Below are 18,445 nucleotides of genomic sequence, written 5' to 3'. Positions count from 1 at the left end.
AATGTGAATAGTGCATGTAATTGTACTTATTAAACTGAAGTACCCCTCTTTCTAGCTGAGTATTCCGCGGTGTCCATTTACCATTTATCCAATGTTAATGCTTTTGGAGTTGCCAGGGTGTGCTTGCAGGCGATTTGGTCAATCAAACAAGATTAAATCACCACTCTCAACCATATATTCTACCAATCGACCATATTGGCTACTTTCTAACGGTACCGAAGCACTATGACGTTGTTCTGGAGCCGTTTCTTTAAATGCCTCCATTTGCATTACTGGATGAAACATAAAATCATGAGAGACACGTCTTTGATTAGTGTATAAACCCGTAGAATATACGCAAATGTTTAACAGCAACGATCTGCCCCCTCCCTTTTTAAAACACATGGCAGCACATTGAGTCCGGGTTACATTTTCTTTCAGCCCCGCTACATTGTAAAGCAGTAAATCTCTTTGACGTTTCCCTTTTCATCTCGCTGAAATGTGGCCGGGCTGTTGAGTGTGTGTGTGTGTGTGTGTGTGTGTGTCCCTCCCTTTCGGCTCCATGTGACAGGGGGTGGCCGGCCCCACTCGCTTCCCACGGATCGGCTCGCAGCCCCCGAACCGCACCGCAGCCCAGCTCCCGCTGACAGCCGAGCGCTGCTCGTCGGCTCCTGCCCCAGCCACGCGTCTTTGCTTAAAGTCCACTCCCCCATCCTGAAAACCGAGCTCATTTTCGCGTTGCCGGCCGAAGATGCGAGTGGCCCTCGCAGAGCCATCTGCATGCTCTATCTCCGGTCTCAAGGAGTAGACAGCGCGTGGGAAAGGGGGGATCAGACCTCCTTTTTTCATTCCTCTCCATCACCACGGATCCACTGTCTCTGACTTGCAGTCAGTCTGTCCTCTCAGATATAAGCTTACATCTCGCATCCGCCGTCTCACCCTGGGATTAGACGCGCGTGGATCGGAGGACCCGGGTCTGTCGTTATTCCTGCCGTGGGGAAAATTTATTAGAGGAGTATTTTTTCCCCATCTGACCCATTAACATGGAAGCGGTGGAGAAGGAATGTGGGGCTCTGGGTGGCCTCTTCCAGGCCATCGTCAATGACATGAAGGTACGGTGTCTTTTCTGTCCTGTCATACATTTTTCAGCGACCCCCGTTATCCCCGTTATGTTACAAGGGGATCGGGGATCATTCGTTTTGCATGCACAGATGCGCCTGTTTGCGATGCATTAGGGAACCGGGTGTCATTACTCCCGGGTTATTTTGTGCCTTTTAATGTTTATATTAGGTTATTGCACTGGATCATGTTTGTACGGAGCGTTCACATCCCCATTCGCTTCAGGAGGTATTGTTTTGCCATGACAGCCAGATCGATTTTAGTAACCGGAGCTGTTTGCACCCACATTTCGCGAGAACCTAGACGGGTATTCATTTCATTATTTCTGCGATGCTCCAAAACGCGCCTCTAGATGATTTGTAGGTGTGCTTGGTGAAGAGGTCCAATTGAGGGGCTCTGTTGATACAATGAGAAGCCGACATGCCACCGGGCTCTTGCCAAACTGGCGAGTCATTCTCGCTGCGATCCGATATTTGGTCGGAGTATATTACGTGAGAGGCTTTTTTCCAATGTGTGGTGGGTATGCTATGGCATCGATTTTTTGTCAAGCGGAATTTAAAGCGCCGGTTGAGTGCCGGAGCCCTCGGACCGCAGTCCGGGCTGCCAGCCGTACGCGTCCCTCCGTTTGCGGCCAGGAGACGCCGCCAAGGTGGTGCTGCCTGACCGGGACTCCGGCGGACCAGCAAAGCAGAACTGAGGCTCGGTATCAAACCGTGCTACGACACGGCATCCCGTTTTACAGGTCATCATTTATAATGTTTCATAAGGTGATGGCGAATAGTGACAGTCATCCGCTGGATGTCATTGTTTTTGTCACCCTCGCCCTGGTTGCCTTTGCCTTCATTATCGTCGTCATTATTATGCATTTGAGAATACTTAAACATAACCGTGATTATAATTTCTATTTATCCCTGCCAAGTATTCCCAAAGCCATGTCAACATCAAAGGACACGAAAGGTTTCAGATGAACCTGGGATGAATTGTTTTCTGAGTCGATCCCCCCCCCCCCCCCCCCAGTCTTATTCATAATTTAGTGATTATTCATCTACACACGCAAACACACGTGTCTGCACAATGCTGTATGCCTGACTACAGAGCTACTGAAATATGGGTCAAACCATTTCTGCAGTAGCAGCAATGTGATTGGAGGAGTGGGGTTAGCCGGTCACAGTGGTCACGGTCTTTCAGTTGCTTTGGCTGGGCTGCCGTCTTTTACAGTACATGCATAATTCAGGGGGTGAGAAACTCCAATCCAAGATGTACTTGCCTTTGTCTCAACTTTTTCGTTCATCTAGCACCAGCACTTGCTTACACCAAAGCTGTAGGTACAGGTTGGCCTTGGTAGGTGGTGTAGAAGTCAGCTAGAAGGCAAGGGAACCTAGATTCAGGTGGTTTGTCATCTCATTTGCCAGTGTGATCGCACCGTGATTTTGGGGATCTTTTGGGAGTTTAATCAACCTCCAGATGGCTTCTGTTAAGGCTGGAAGGCAGGTCAATGGGCAGAAATGGTGAGTGCACCAACACTGACGCAGCCTGTTAATCGCTCATATGACTCATTGAGTTGGTGTTTCCTCGACATAGAGAAAGGCACAGAGATGATGAACAGCTAGAGTAATGTGAGAACCAGGGAGACGAAGATAAAGGAGTGAAATCATGCACAAAGGACGAGGAAAAGCAGAGTGCAGAGAGGAGTAAAAATGAGGCCACCGTGGCCCGTCATACTGTCCACTCAGATGGTTTATCTCGAGTAGGTTGACAGACCTTGTTGATCAGAGCTTTGTGGCTGCAACAGACCCATAGCAGTTGGAATTGGGATGGTCAGTGATAATGAGAGATGCCTCTTGGACTGAGATTTGGGATGGCACGCTCGCAGGTCTGCCATTGGCCGTGTTGTCTTTCCACATGTGGTCTGTCTGTGTCTGTGCTAATTGGCAACAATGCCCCCGGGGTGGGGGCAGGGGAGAGGGGGGATGGGGGATCTCATGACAATAAGGCCAGCGCATTTTAGGGGCTCTGAATGAGGCGCTCCTTCAAGCTCGCCTTTGTTCGCAGGATGTCGAGAGTCCCCCCAAAATCCAAACAGAGCAGGATTTGGAAGATCCCTTTTGTGCTGCGTTGGCCACCTTCTCTGAAAGGGAGAGTCACTCTAGATACTTTCTTTGGGATATTTATTGGCATGCGTATGTTAATGCGCTGGTGTGCGTGTGTCTCTATCTCAGTGTGTTCACCCATGTAAACATCCGGGCATGAATGCATTTCTTAAAGGTTATTTTGGCTGTAAGATCAGACCAGTGGGAGGATAACTGGGGTCATGTTCCCTGCTAACCTATCCCAGCTTTAGACCTTTAAGAGGTGCACATTAAATTGTAAAGGCTTGTGAGGAATGGGGGGGGGGGGGCTGAGTGAGAGGGGCTGTAGTCAGTGAGGGGGCTGAGCAATGCAGATGAGAGCGGCTCTGTTGTGTCAGCCTGACACATGACTCTCTCATGTTTGATGAGCTTGTCTTCCTTCACGTTTGTTTTGTCATGTTTCACAGTACTATAGGGAATCTTTACTCACGTGTGTCTGTGGGGGGGGGGGGGGGGGATGTTATGATGTATATATTACATTGCTAGCTGTTATTTTGTTATATCTGTTATTTTGACGTTGTGGGGTCCATTCTGTCAGTACCCACAAAGGGAAACAATTTGATAGAAATCTGTGACTGCCTAAAAATGCCAAAAGTCTTGTATTTTGTTTGGTTTTTTATGGTCAAGGTTAGGGCTGGGTTGGGGTTAAGGTCATCACAGTTGGGATTAGGGTTTTGCTTGTGTGTGCGTATCTGTCAGCGTGTGTGTGGTGTATATATGGATGCATGTATTGTGTGTCCTTTACTGACTGTACTGAATAGTTGTTCACAGTCCACTATATGAGAAGCCTTGAGTGTCAGTTTAGCTTGACATCATAGAAAGTTCTGGAAGTATACAAAGCAATCCGTCAGAAGTCATTAACAAACATCCAGTCTGGAACACAGTTCTAATGGCCAACGGAGCAGTATTTGAACTGGTGTGCTCTGTGGACTGATAACATCCTCCTCCCAGTCGACTGCATCTTTGTGCATCTCGTGAGTACTTGTAAGTAGCTAGAAGGTCGTTTTGGAAACAGAGTGCAAAAACAAAGATTGCATTCTTCTCCGTGTGTGCTGCGATTCATCAGTATGGCTCATCTGAGGCAGACCGTAAAAAACTTTTATGTGCTTTATGTGGCGGGAAATCTACCAGAGACACATTTTTATCAGCTGACGGCAAAGGGTGAATATTAATTACGTAAAGAAATGTCTGCAGTTCATATTTTCCCATAAACATGTTTTCACAATAGGAAGCTTTACTGCTGCCCTTGCTGAAGAGCTTTGAAATCCCCCAGAGGGCATTGCTGCAGATGGCCAATTAATGAAGTCGCGGGGCTTGAGTGTGTCACTGAAACTTGTAGAGTCGAGTTTGGTTTATTCTGCAGAACTTCCACCAATGATCAGGATGTTGAGGGTGATGTGTATCCCCTGCATCTGCCCACACATCCTCACCCCCCCCAGGGCTGGGGACTGCCATCTCGCCCTCGTAATACTAATACCAAACTCAACAGGGTTTTGAGTAAACCTGCATTTAGCTGTTAGTAAAGAAGAGGAAAAAAAACACTTTAGCGGGGGGGGGGGGGGGTAGGGGGGGGGTTCCTTCATTATTTTGCTTCTTTGAGCTCCTGTTGTTGTATGTTGTCAGATTCGTAGTGTCGTTTTTTTAGTGAGCGGAAGAACTCAACTGACATGTTGTAGCTCAGTAAATATTCCATGGATTGGTTGAAGAGAGGGTGCGACTTAGTGGGTTAGGATACTGTGCTCTTGACTAGAAGGTCACCAGTTCAAGACTTGTGGTCAGCTGAGTGCTTTCGCTGTTGGGCCCTTGAGCTAAACCCTTAACCCCAATTGCTCCAGGGACTGGTTGATCCCGCTTTCCCAGTTGTATGTCACTTTAGATAAAAGTGTCGGCTGAATAAATCAATGTAACATTGTGAAGTGGCTCTTATATGAAAATGATTATTTTTTCCATGGTTGCAAGCATGTGGTAAACCAAAAAGTACAATCTTGACTCCGAAGTACAATCTTGACTCTGTTCATTAAGAATAGACTGTAAGCTCTTCTGGAAAAGCAGAGCAACATGGGATTTGACGATGGGACTGACTTTGGAGTAGCTAGTAGGTTTTTGCGGGTGTCTGTGCCAAACCATGGAAAGGCTGACGATCCAGCCAAGGCCTTACGTAGGAGGTGCTGAGCGAGGAATGTCCCAGTGCTTTGAGGAGCAATACATCTGCTGGTTTGCCTTCCCTGCCTGTTCCTCTGCGTTTAATTGAAAGGCTTCCCGAAAGCACAAAAACGTATGTAAAGTAGACAAGGCAGAGGCTACAGCAGGGTGGGCGATTAATTTGTGTGAAAAGTGGGGGGCAAGTTGGTGTGGCTGCTGTATCTGGAATAAATCAGCTACTGACATGGGGGAGGTGGTTGTCGGGGCTGCAGGAGAGTGGCTGGACTCCGGGGCGGGGGCAGTGGGGTATCCCAGAAGCTCATCACTGAGATCAGCTGCATCACCTCGGAGGTGCCTGGGAAGGTAGGCTGGGCAAGGTCCAGCACCACACCGTCAAAACAAAGAAGATTACGCTGTAGAGAAGATGTGGTCCTCCTGACAAACGGATAAACCAGATGCCTCAGCAACAGACTGCTTAACCAGGCCCGAGATGGTACATAAACATTACAGCATCCCCTTATTACAGCCAGACAGCAGTATGCCAGGCTGGCCTCATAAATTATGCAGCAAACAATCTCATCTGAAATCTGTTCTTTAGTTATATCTGTGAGCGTCGATACATTCGTGTGGAAATGTGCTCAAAAATAATAGTAATCCGTCTTGGCACTGATGTTAACCATTGGCAAGGTGGCTGGGTCTCTCTTCCTCTATCTGATCTCAAATTGGTTCATCCCATCCCCGGCATCGCGAGGCTGAGGCTGAATGGTACGTTCCACCAGGACTCCTGGCATCTGCAGCCTAGCAACACAAAGCGTAGTGGCCTTTGAGAATTTGAGGAAGATTTAGTGTCGATGGTGCAGGCCTGGCCAGAAGAGGTGGACCAATTCCTAACCCTGCTTGATCTGGACCTGAGTCTGAGGAATGAAATGGCCAGCAGGTGCCATAGCGCTTAAGGTGCTCGATCTAAATGGTTATTGTAAGAAGTCCAGTGGAGATGAAGGAGTTACAGCCATTTTCTTAGGCTTATGTTGCAAATGATGAACATGGAGAGTCTTCTGAATTCTTTGCTCAGAAGAAATATTCTTCCTATAGAGAAAGGAGCCTGGTACGTCTGCGAAGGTGCTTACTGATAACACCCTACCTCCAGTAGCTGGATTAGTAAACGGTTTACTCTTCGCTGCCGTCGTCTGTGCTCCAGAGATATTTATATAGTACCTACAGTAGTATTTGTGATTACTGTATTTATAATCACTAGTTTCAAGTGGCCTCTTTAAAGGGAAAAATCTTCATCCTTCCATTTTCCATGAGCATGAATTCATGGGGATGGTGAGCCTGTATTTCCCAATATTTTGAAAAGTGTCTTTTTTTTTATTCCACCTGGAAAATCTTTTGTGAAATGCTCCGTGAACTTGGCACTACAGATGCGCTACATAAAATTCCCCGATTTATTGTTCTTCCAAATGTCTCCCATGTAAATTTTCTTTTAATTCGCAGCATTTGAGCTAGAGATGTAACTATCACCTAAGCAAATATAAAAATCTCAGCTAATTCCTTTTTCTTGTCACTTTAATCTTCTGAGAGTATTTAATTTATCGAGCCTTTCGTAATTTCCGTACAAAAGTTAAGCATCTTTATAATGTGGAATTCAGACTCCCCAGCTGTCCTCCTCTTATTGCGAGTGGGGACTCCTCTTCCTGACACGAGCGCATTGTATTTGCCGTCATCGTGGTGCTACGGCACCTCGCGTCTGCCAAAGCAGAATCTCCCATTTCTACATGACGAGGTGCTCATGTGTGGAATGTCAGCGTCAATGAGCTTTTAGCTCAGACGGAGCGTGCTTCCGGAATTCTGCTCCGCAGCCCGCTCTGATGGGTGTGCTTTCTCCAGGAGAGCTTCGCCATTAGCTGTGTGGTTTCCAGGCGGCTGTAGCAGCCCCGCCTGATCCCAGCATTAAGCATCTCCAGGATTTTAACACTTCTGAAGGCGGTTGCAGGATGCACCTAGTTAGATAATTTTTAACCTCACATGTGCTGTGGCTGATAGTATTAAAGACCTTAATTCTGTATATATGATGGAAATACCTCTTCCCTGTATTATATCTGGAGTCGTGCTAGATAAAAACATCTGTGGAACAAATTAACAGTGATTACCAGTATCTCTGCCTCTTCCGTGTGCCGCAGTTTGGTAACTATGACAACCTGGTCTCCCCTGGCAAAGGATGGATTTGGCTGATGTCTCAGGAAGCGGCAGTGGAAGCAGGGAGGAAGAAGCCACGATGTAATCGCACTGCATCATGGCGGCAGCATGAAAAATGTGGTCCTGTGGCTGGCCGGACGTCCCCACATCTTCCAACCACTTATCCCTGTCTGGGTTGCAGTAGGGGCCTGGAGCCTATCCCAGGGAGCACTGGGTCCAAGGCTAGGGTGCAGGCTGAGCTGGGGGTCATGTGTGCCTCAGCGGATTAGGATGCTGTGCCTGTATGTGGAAGGTTGTAGGTTCAAATCCCAAAACGAGCTCAGTGATTTTATCATTGGGCCCTTCAGCAAGGCCTTTCACCCCCAATTGCTCAAGGGACTGGCTGATCCTGCTCTCTCAATTTCACGTCACTTTGGCGCCTTCCAAATAAATAAATGTGTAAGAACTGGCCATTCGTAGTATTTTTTTACATTATCCTAACAAGTTGTACCACCTCTACTAACAGCGTGGGAGGAGTATTGGACTAACTGCTACATTTGTAGCTAAGTGAAAACTTTATTTTTGTTTACAGTCCATGCATTTGTATGTGTTTCCAGTTCTGAGTGTGTATGCGTACGACTGTGTGAGTGTGCGCTACTACTTGAGTGTGTGTAATCTGTCTTACCTGGAGCTGGGAGATTCACCTATAGGGAGCCATTGTGTCATGCGGTAGAGTTGGTTGGCTGGGGAGGGAATTAATGCTGTTATTTCTGGGTCATATCTCACAGCCTGGGACCAAGCTGGGGGAGATATTAACCTGTATGCACCCTCCTGGGAAAGGCGTGGTGTTAGAGACTTAAGCCAGCTTTGCCAACTGATTAATATTCAAAACACGCTAATGAAGCCGGCCTGCGATTGGGTGGGAGGCTCCCCCGCTTTTATCAGCACTCGCAAGGCCGCGCGGATCGATGGCAGACCGCCCCGTGTGTGTGTGTGCGTGGGTTCCGATGGGGTAGCTGCCCTCGGGGAATTGCCCTTTGATTCTAGACTGAATTAAGAGACATCAAGAAGACAAATGAGGCCTTGGCATCGCATGAGATCCGGCCCGGCGCCGGCGCCATTGATCGCATTACCTGTGGCTAATTTCTCGCAGTCTTCAGAGGGCGTCTGGGACCAGATAATGCAGAGAAAACCTCATAGGTAGCCAAAATGGTGACCCCAGGCATGGAAAAACAATTGGTGAGGTCACAGCTGACTAAAGACTTGATTGGGGAGAATATGGCGAATGAGAATGTAGAATGCTAAACAATGATATATATGGAGCTGGGTGCAATTAACTGCCATTATTAAACTGTAACAGGACTGCCCTATATACTTGCGGTGTTTCTCACATACACATTTTACATCGTCTTCCATTGCTGAAGGCCAGTTTGAATACAGAAGTACAAAAACAGAAGTACAGAGGATGGTAAAAATCCCTGGATGTAGTTGGAAGTTGCTGACTTGCTCTGCCCCAAATGTCAGTGATACGTGAATTGTATCTTCACCAAACGAGACCAATCCCATGATTTTTTGCACGCCAAGTTCGTTGATGGGGGGGGCGAGTTAGCAAGACCGGTCTTGCCAAGACCACACGTATGATCTTTGCGTGCTTGGCTTTGAGAAGCGCCGTAGCTTTGCTGCTTAGGTGATGTCACCACCCAGAATTCCTTGCAGCATTTCAGCCCTGCCCCCTGCATGTCTGCCCAATCGTGCTTTTGCTCATCTGACCCTTGCCTTTCTCCCCTGTTGTAGTGCTCGTACCCGATATGGGAGGACTTCAGTACCAAGGCCACCAAGCTCCACTCCCAGCTCAGGTGAGTCCTGTTATGCTGGTTATATGGCCCAAACCACTGTCCCAAACAGATACGTCTCACTCCTTTGCAGGGCCTCCCTGCAGTAAAAGTCATTAACAGGATGTTTGAGGTCCAACTGTGTGACATTTTACACTTTATAAATCACTTCAGATTAGTCTACAAGGTACCATAATAAGTAACATAGCAGACATTGCAGACAGTCCCTGGGGTGTAGCTGTTCCCTGAAATATCACATGATATGCAGTAAGAGTCTGGCATGACAAACCCGCATGTCGTTGCCGTTCCTTGCCAGCTAGCAGCTAGTGGCTAGCGCCCCTGGGTCATGTGACTGCAGGCTGCAGCCTTCACTCCGTAACCGTGACATTGATGTATGGCGGCCTGACAAACGCTCTGATTCAGAGTCAGCTTCCTCACCCTTTCGGCTCCATTCAATTGAACTGAGTTGAACAGAATTGAATTGAATTCTTTATGGTTTGTTCAATTTGGCAGATATGATCTGAACATAAAACTGATAACTGAAAAACAAAGTATAAAATGAATTAAAAATGGATCAATTACAGTGTATAGATGGCTGCCGTAGGATTTGCAGTCCTTTTTTCTCTCCACTTTCCTTGTCAGTTTCGTGAAGTCAAATTCTACCAGAAGGAACACTCTCTCAATCTACCTTGTTCTCTCTCCCGTTCTCTCTCTCTCTGGGCACTGGCAGGACCACAGTGCTGGCCGCAGTGGCCTTTCTGGATGCCTTTCAGAAGGTGGCGGACATGGCGACCAACACCAGAGGTGAGGGCTTTCGGGGGGAGGGGGTTGGATATTGCCTGTTAGATCTCCCTCTGTCTGCCTGTTATTGAACCAGCTGTTAGTCTTTGGTATTTTGGTCTTTCTGTCTACGGGGAGGAATCATCCTCCTTTGGCTGTGATACTCCAGAATGGACCAGTGTTCTGTGACATGCTGTTGTTTCTGTCAGAAAGGGATTGTGAACTGCCTCTTCTACCCAAATGGGGGCTATATGCTGGGTAATACCAGTTGTGTTTTGGTTTCGTGTGTTAAGTACAGAAAAGGTTTAAAATAACATTATCCATCTTAAGAACTTGGCACATGCTGTGTCGTATTTCAGGAACTTTCTCCAGGAATGAGGTTGAAAGAAAGCCGACTGTTAAATGTGCAGAGAGCAGAGATGGAGGGATGAGAGGGAATGGAGGGATGAGGGGAGATGGAGAGATGAGAGGAGGTGAGGGATGAAAGGGGATGGGCGTTTGAGAGTAGATGGGGGATGAGAGGAGATGAGATGAAAAGAGATGGAGAGATAAGAGGTGTGAGGGATGAAAGGGGACAGAGGGATGAGAGGAGATGGAGGGATGAGAGGAGGTGAGGGATGAAGGGGGATAGAGGGATGAGAGGAGATGGGAATGAGAGGGGATGGAGAGATGAGCCGAGGTGAGGGATGAAAAAGGATGGGCGTTTGAGAGTAGATGGGGGACGAGAGGAGATGAGATGAAAAGAGATGGAGAGATAAGAGGGGTGAGGGATGAAAGGGGACAGAGGGATGAGAGGAGATGGAGGGATGAGAGGAGGTGAAGGATGAAAGAGGATAGAGGGATGAGAGGAGATGGGGGATGAGAGGAGATGGAGGGATGAGAGGAGATGAGATGAAAGGAGATGGAGTGAAAAGAGGTGGTGAGGGATGAAAGGAGACAGAAGGATGAGAAGAGATGGAGAGATGAGAGGAGGTGAAGGATGAAAGGGGATAGAGGGATGAGAGGAGATGGTGATGGAAGGGGATGGGAGATGTATCTCATAATGGCGATGGAGGTGAAATCAGTGCTGGTCACCAAGGCCTCAGTTCTGAATTAACCCCAGTGTGTTTCTGTGTTGTATGTAAGACTGTGCTTGTGTGTGTGCAAGCATGTGTGTGTGCATGTGTAGTCGTGTTAGGGCGCGAGCATACATGTGAGCATACATGTGCATATGTGACCCATCACCACGAAATGAGTCTTAAGGCCCCAGAATACTGGGAACTGAGTACTGGGAGTAGGAAAATGGCTACTGGGAGCTGAGGGCTGGGTACTGGGAGCTGAGGGCTGGGTACTGGGAGTAGGAAGATGGCTACTGGGAGCTGGCTACTGGGAGGTGGGCTCTGGGTACTGGGAGCTGGGCACTGGGTACTGGTCACTGGGAGCTGGATGCTGACCACTGGGGGGGGGGGGCGGCAGCATCATTCCAATGCCCCCACCAAACATACTAGCACAACCATCTCAGGGACTCGCTTCAGACAAATTGTTAGCAGGTCAAGGGCAGCCATGGATGGGGGGTGGGGGGGTTCCAGACATGTCGCAGGGGGCGGGCAGGGGAGGGAGCAAACATCATTAGGAGCAGAAAATAATGAGGTGCAGCTCTTTCCTCCCCTCTGGGGGTCTCGGGGGAGGTGGGGAGATGGGGCGTCTAGCCTCTAGCAGGTTGATGCTGGTCTGTGTCTCGATTAATTCCAGCTTTTTACTGCCCTATGCTCCTGTCCACCTGGTCATCTGCTCAGCTACGCCTCCTGCCCCTATTACCCCCATTACCCCCCTCTCCCCCGCAGAGCTGGCCTTTGCGCCGGGACGCCCAGTTGACCGCTAAACCTGTGGGCCTGGCGTGGGGGGCCCCATTGGGGGCGGGGGCTGGGGGGGGCCAGCTTCATCAACGTATTCATTATGTTTTTACAGCTTCCCCACACCAGCCGAGAAGAAGCTAATGTTACGATGATCATAAATGTGATTGATGCCCACTGGAGAGATGGCTTTCTCCATCGCTACAGCTGGCGGGGAGCTTGGGGGCTGCAAGATATGGGGCTGCTCGGCTGGGGTGGGGGGGGGTGTATCTGTGCATATTTACATACGCCCAGGAGAATGTGTCTGCTCATTCACACACATGCATTTAACAACTACTAGCATAATCATTAACAAAGATGCTGAACAGTGCCCCTTTTAACGAACCAAAGTATCGACCCGTTGCAATGAAGCAGAATTCACTTTCCGGATCTTTGTAAATGTCTGCAGACTGGGGTCAAACGGGCCCCCTATGCTGCTTGCCACGGCTGAGGTCCATCTGAGGGCTGCCCTTCAGGCGCCCGTGTCATTCTCAGTTATTTATTTGCCAAAAAGCCCAGTATGGTAACAGTTATAAGATGAGCTTGGAAATAAACGGTTCCCAGGTGAGCGCCCGGGGAGCAGGCATGCTACTTCGCTCTTGACTGCGGTATTTAAGATCCATTTAATTTCTGCTGACAGTGCCTGCTCTCCAGATGTAATTAATATGAGGGTCAATATTCATTGACCAAAAGGCTACAGATTTAAGCATTGTCCCTTTTCTCACACTTTTTGTATGAATATTAACTCACCATGATGCAGCCCACACCTATCAGGATGATGCCTTTGATGGATTTAGACAAGCAGGGAGAAGCATTTAGGTAGTGACTCCCCCCCCCCGCCCCCAACTCCACCTTTTTTGGCATCGGTACTCGCTGGTTGGTCCTGGTCTGGCTGATAAAAGCTATTATCTCATTGGCCAATCCTGCTGCAGGAATACGCCTACTCGCATTCATACATCAATGGCGCAGGCACATTTGCAAAACTACCTCCAGTACGTTTTAACAACTAGCTGCAGCTCCATGGCCGGGGAACACCCCTGGTGCACCTTCATCGTCTTTTCAGTCTTATGGTCGAAATTCCACTTACTCTGTTCTGCGAAGCGGGATCCCAAACACATGACTAAAAGGCTGCGAGGACAGATGTCGCGGTATATGCTCTGAAGATGAGGAGGTTGAGGATGAAAGCCGGTAATGGCCTCCGGCGTCGATCCCGGATCAGTGGCAGCTGATGCAGCCTGTGAGAACATCTAAGTAGGTGATTGGTTGAGAAACCTGTGACCAAAAAGTTGCAGATTCACATCTGGAGAGGTTCTGCTGCAAGATGCAATTAACCTCATTTGCTCCTGTGAGCTCCCTGCCGTATGCTGGATGGAAGGGTGTAGAAGAATGGGTGATACTTTAAATAAAGCTCTGAAATATCCAGTCTGAAGACTGAAAGGTTTCATTTTATCCAGCAAGCAACGAAACAGAAAAGCATAGAGTTCCATGGGTGTTTTGACCTTCATAGGATTCTTAGTCAAGGGCAACTCTACGCTACTCTGCCTTGCCACAAGAGGCCAGGGGACATAGTGGCCACTTGCCAATTAATATTGACATTCTTCCCACATAATTAATTGGTGGTGGTTCTGGTGTACCCTGCCAACTGAAGGTTTCCCCAAGGAGAAATGCAGTGGGATTGTGGGATTGCTCCCATGACAGATCTAGGCTGGCGCAGGACGGCATTGTTTGTTTGCATCGTTTTATGTTGTTTCATTCTTTTGTTTATGGGTATCATGCTTTGCATAAGTTGAATATGCGGTGCACGTCTGTTTACATATGTGCGTTTGTGTGAATGTGTGGGGGGTTATCAAGCTGGTCCTGCTGTAACGGTGGTGACAGCCATTCACCTCACCCCCCCCCCCACCCTCAGTAATCAGAAAGTGTTGATGGAGACCTGGAATAACATTCTTCTCTTCATGGCATGGGGGCATAGGACTGTAGACCTCCAACCTTGCTTCTGGAATATTCGCTCCCTGTGTCATTCAGCCATGTAATGACTGTGTTTGTTGTGTTTCTTGGATGCTGTAAGTCGTTTGGTCTAAGTCTGGGTGCGTTTTTATGGGGATTTGCTGGAAGGCTTACATCTGGTCATTCTGAACAGGGCTGTCAATGTCCTAAATGAAACTTCATTAACGGAAAACGTAGGTGGAGAATGAAGCATTTGAGCAGATGCCATGAGGCTAATGGCTCTTGTAGATGCCAGTGAGGTGATTTGTTGTCCTTTTATGTTTTCGGATAATGGCTGCTTTGTCTGGTTTGCTTAAAAACACAGATGTCCTCTCCTTTTAAATCGTATAACCTTATTTTAGTCAAGTCCTTCTGTTCCCGGCCACTAGGGGGCACTGTGCACATCAAGGCCTGCTTAAAGAAACAAGAGTAGTAATAAAACATGAGTAAGAGATGGTTTGCAGGGCCTGTCGTCCTCTGTCTGTTTATTAAGGTCAGATCCACGAGGTTAGCTGCCTGAAAAAACACCAGGTCGTCTAGTTTCATACACACAAAGATGGTGCTTTGTGTCACTGGAACCAAAGCCCAGGGGCTCAGAGGACACCACATGATGGGACCTGGCGTGGGGTGTCGCTCTTGGCTTAGGTTTGGAGGTTTCATAATTTCGATTTGTAGCGGCTTGTTGCACCGTTGAGTAGATAGCTTAGACATACATGTTTGAATCATGTAGACTGACTATATAAACGCTTCTCCTACATTAACATTTATCTATTTAGCATACACTTTTAATTCAAAGCAATGTACAATTGAGAAACCAGGCTCGAACAGTCCCTGGAGCAACTGGGGGTTAAGGGCCTTGCTCAAGGGCCTAACGGTGACATCACTCTGCTAGCTATAGGATTTAAACCAACAACATTCTGATCACAGCTACAGATTCCAAACCCATTGAACATGGATATACATAGAATGCAAAAATGGAATGCATGATCCTCAAAAGATCAAAAGCTAGTATTGAGATGAAAAGCTGTACTCTTGGATGTATGCTTGAATTTGGTGGTTGAGATTAGAAAAATCAAATGCCAGAATCACAATGGTCTGTCATGACTGCATGTCCTTGAATGCAGCACATAGGGCTGGAATTTTAGGGCAAAGCTCATAGGACTGCGATTATAGGACACTGTCCTACTGCATTTTTAATGTTTTACTGTTGAACTGTTCAGGTGGGCCCATTGCCCAGACTTGAATAGCTGATGGCTGAGCCACGGTGTTATAGACTTTCCCACAGCTCTGAGGAAAAGCCTGGACACTGACCAGAGAACACAAGCAATTTCTGTTATTGTTAGCATGTCTGTAACATCATACTCCATATATTTGTAGATGTGCAAGGGACCCACCCAGTGGACCGGCAGAGCTCACCAAAAATAGGCAAAGATAGTCATCACCGTGGGCAACCAAGAGTGGTATCTTGTGCAAATGGAAGTTTGCTGGCTATTCCCCAGTGTTTCTAGACACAAGAAACAGCAATGCATTGTGGGAGACACTGGCTTAAGCTGTAGGGTGTTGGAAAATCTGGTTCTTCGTGCTGGTAGTAGCATGAAGGTGGGGTTGCGCTATGGGAAGTTGGCCTCTACTTTTGGACCAGCTGATGATTTTCAGGAAGTCCTCTGACTGACTCTAGCACGCTCTAATTATTATTGTTATCTTGGCTGCTAGGAATAGGAGTGGGATGTCAGCTGTTAAGCCCCCACCCAGTAGGGTCCTTTTGCTGTACCTTTGCAAGGGAACTTGACCTGAATTTCTTCCAGAAAAATCCAGATTTACTTGAACTGCATTCTGTGCGATCTGATAAAAATATGTCTTACTGATAGATTCGTGTCTGGTTTATTAACTGAAACCTTTGGTCCTGTTCTGGAGTTCACTTGTGATTTGAGCTTGGGGGCATTTGGTTGTGGTATAACGCTGATGATTCTTTTGAAAGTACTTTGGGAGAGGTGGAAATCGTTATCATGAGCTTGGAAGAAATGACGGTTATGATCCAGGTTATGGATTTGGGAGTGAGGGGTCACTAGTCCAAGTGATGAGTGATTGACACAGACCTGGATTTCTGTGAGATACTTGAACATGATTTATCGGTGCTGATTGCGATCGGGGTTTGGTAGTAAGGCTTTCTTCCCATGGCATCGTGGTGATCCCAGCTTCCTGATAATCAAGCTTTCAGGGATTTCTGACACCTAAATGTCTGGGTGGGGGTGGAACCTGCAGAAAAGCTGAGCTGACGGCTGATAACTATGAAGCGTCTCAATCCTGGACGGTCCTTAAAATCAATCCTTCCTCAGTCCAGTCTTCAGGGATTCCCAGACAGTCCATATTTTTGTTTTCTCCCAACACGCCTGTACCAGGTATTTGGTGTTAGTTTGGTTTGTTCTTGCTTGTTTGATTTATTCTTGATTCTTTGGTTCAGGTGTATTGGGAGCCGGGAGGGAACAATAATGTGGACTGTCAGGGGGTCCCAGAGGACTGAGTTGAGAAACACTGCTAAAGATTGTCCTTCTCCTCTCCAGTCTGCTGGTGTCATGTGGCAGGGAGCCAACTCCATACTGGGTTGACGTGATCTTGACCTATGTGGCCTCTTCGGCCTCATGCTGCGTTAATGATGCAAGCCCACAAGCCCTATCGTTATTCAAAATCACAAGCTTCTACAGAAATTAATATGGTTTCCAAGAGGCCACTCTTGATTTTGGGATCATACTTGGCCCATGAAGAGTAGCACTTGCATCTAAATTATTCGTTTGACTCGGTGAGCTGTTGCAGATGTTTTTCGTTGAGCAGCTCGTTCAGGGAGATGACAGTCTCGTGCTTTTCTTTGGAGGAACCTCAAGTGTGACACCGTGATATCATGACATTTTCTTACTACTAAACATTCCAACTGTGGTATTATAACAACATGGAAGCAATTGGGAACAAGAGCAACTCAGCCACGAAATAGTAGGCCACATAAAATCACAGAGCGGAGACAATGCAAAGTGTCGGATGCAGTGATGTAAAGCACGCTGCCACTGGACTCTAGATCAGTGGAGATGTGTTCTCTGGAGTGATGAATCATGCTTCCCTGTCTGGAAATCCAATGGACGAGTTTGGGTTTTGCAGTTGCCAGGAGAACGGTACTTGCCTGACTGCATTGTGTAAAGTTTGGTGGAGGGGGGATTATGGTGTGCAGGTGTTTTTCAGGGGTTGGACTTGGCCCCTTAGTTCCAGTGAAAGGAACTCTTAATGCTGCAGCATTTGAAGCCATTTTGGACAATTTCATGCTCCCAACTTTGTGGGAACAGTTTGAGGATGGTGCCTTCCTCTTCCAACATGACTGTGCACTAGTGTACAAAGCAAGGTGCATAAAGACATGGATGAGTGAGTCTAGTTTGGAGGAATTTGATTGGCCTGCACAGAGCCCTGACCTAAACCCGATAAAACACCTTTGAGATGAATTTGAGCGGAGACTGTGAGCCAGGCCTTCTCCTCCAACATCAGTGCCTGACCTCACAAATGCTCCCCTGGAAGAATGGTCAAAAATTCCCATAAACCTTGTGGACAGCCTGCCCAGATGAGTTATAGCTGCAAAGGGTGTCCCAATTCTTTTGGCAATATAGTGTATTTAGGGCGGGGCAAGAATGGCATCCAGGGATTTTTACCGTCATCTGTTCTTCTGTTCTTAGTATTGGAACTGGTCTTCGGCAATGGAAGATGATGTAACATGGGTACATGAGAACATGGTCATGCATGCATGCTGAGAAACACCCAGGCTTTCTCCTTCATTTGTATAACTACTGTAGACAATATTTGATGCAGCTGCATTACAAACTAAACTGAAAAAGGACAGTAATTACCCCCCCCCCCCCCCATGGCTCACCTAGCACTTAGAAGCCAGGCCTGAAGCGTATTTGATTGTACATGATTCTGGGAAAGGGAACGGGGGGGGGGGGGGGGGGGGGGGACAGGAAAGGGACTAGATAGAGAGAAGGAAGGGTGGATGGGGATAAATGAGGGAAGCCGTAGAGAAGGAGGAGGGAGATGTGAAGGGAGGGGGGAGGAAGTGCGTGCTGATAGAAAAGAGAAATGGAGCTTGGTGACGGGGAGTTTGAGGAGGAGGTGAAGGGAGGGGGAGCTGGGGAAGGAGGAGGGGAGGCAGCAAGAGAGCGTGGAGCAAAGGAGCGTGGGACAGCACAAGACAGGCAGATGGGGCAGATGGGGCAGATGGGGCAGAGTCGGGTTTCAGAGACCCAGATCCTTTTAGGGTTAAAGGAGAAACAAGCTGAGCGAGATGTTTGTCTGGGACGTGACATCGTGTCCTGCAAGTGGCACTTGGAGGGTCCCGTATCCGGAGCCGCCAGCGGCCGATGTGAAGTCAGCGTGCTTCTATTTATAGTGTGGCGGCCGT

At 47.8% G+C, this 18,445-nt stretch overlaps 1 protein-coding gene across 3 annotated transcripts in view; it reads left to right on the top strand.

The window, feature by feature from the left end:
• The first annotated feature begins 532 nt into the window (after positions 1–532).
• The window catches only part of LOC125751464 (protein MTSS 2-like), a 42,247-nt gene continuing 24,334 nt past the window's right edge, over positions 533–18,445 (top strand). For 2 of the 3 annotated variants that reach the window (XM_049030298.1, XM_049030297.1), the window contains exons 1-3: positions 534–1,091; positions 9,339–9,400; positions 10,107–10,180. In XM_049030298.1, the coding sequence (XP_048886255.1) occupies positions 1,023–1,091; positions 9,339–9,400; positions 10,107–10,180 (205 nt within the window). In that variant the 5' untranslated portion in view covers positions 534–1,022. Of the gene's footprint in view, positions 1,092–9,338; positions 9,401–10,106; positions 10,181–18,445 lie in introns of all 3 variants that reach the window. The other variant, XM_049030295.1, reaches the window with a different exon arrangement.

Source organism: Brienomyrus brachyistius, chromosome 11 (genome assembly GCF_023856365.1).
Source record: "Brienomyrus brachyistius isolate T26 chromosome 11, BBRACH_0.4, whole genome shotgun sequence".
NCBI lineage: Eukaryota > Metazoa > Chordata > Actinopteri > Osteoglossiformes > Mormyridae > Brienomyrus > Brienomyrus brachyistius.
The sequence above is the reverse complement of the archived record's forward strand: the minus strand, read 5'-3'. Positions and strand labels throughout refer to the sequence as shown.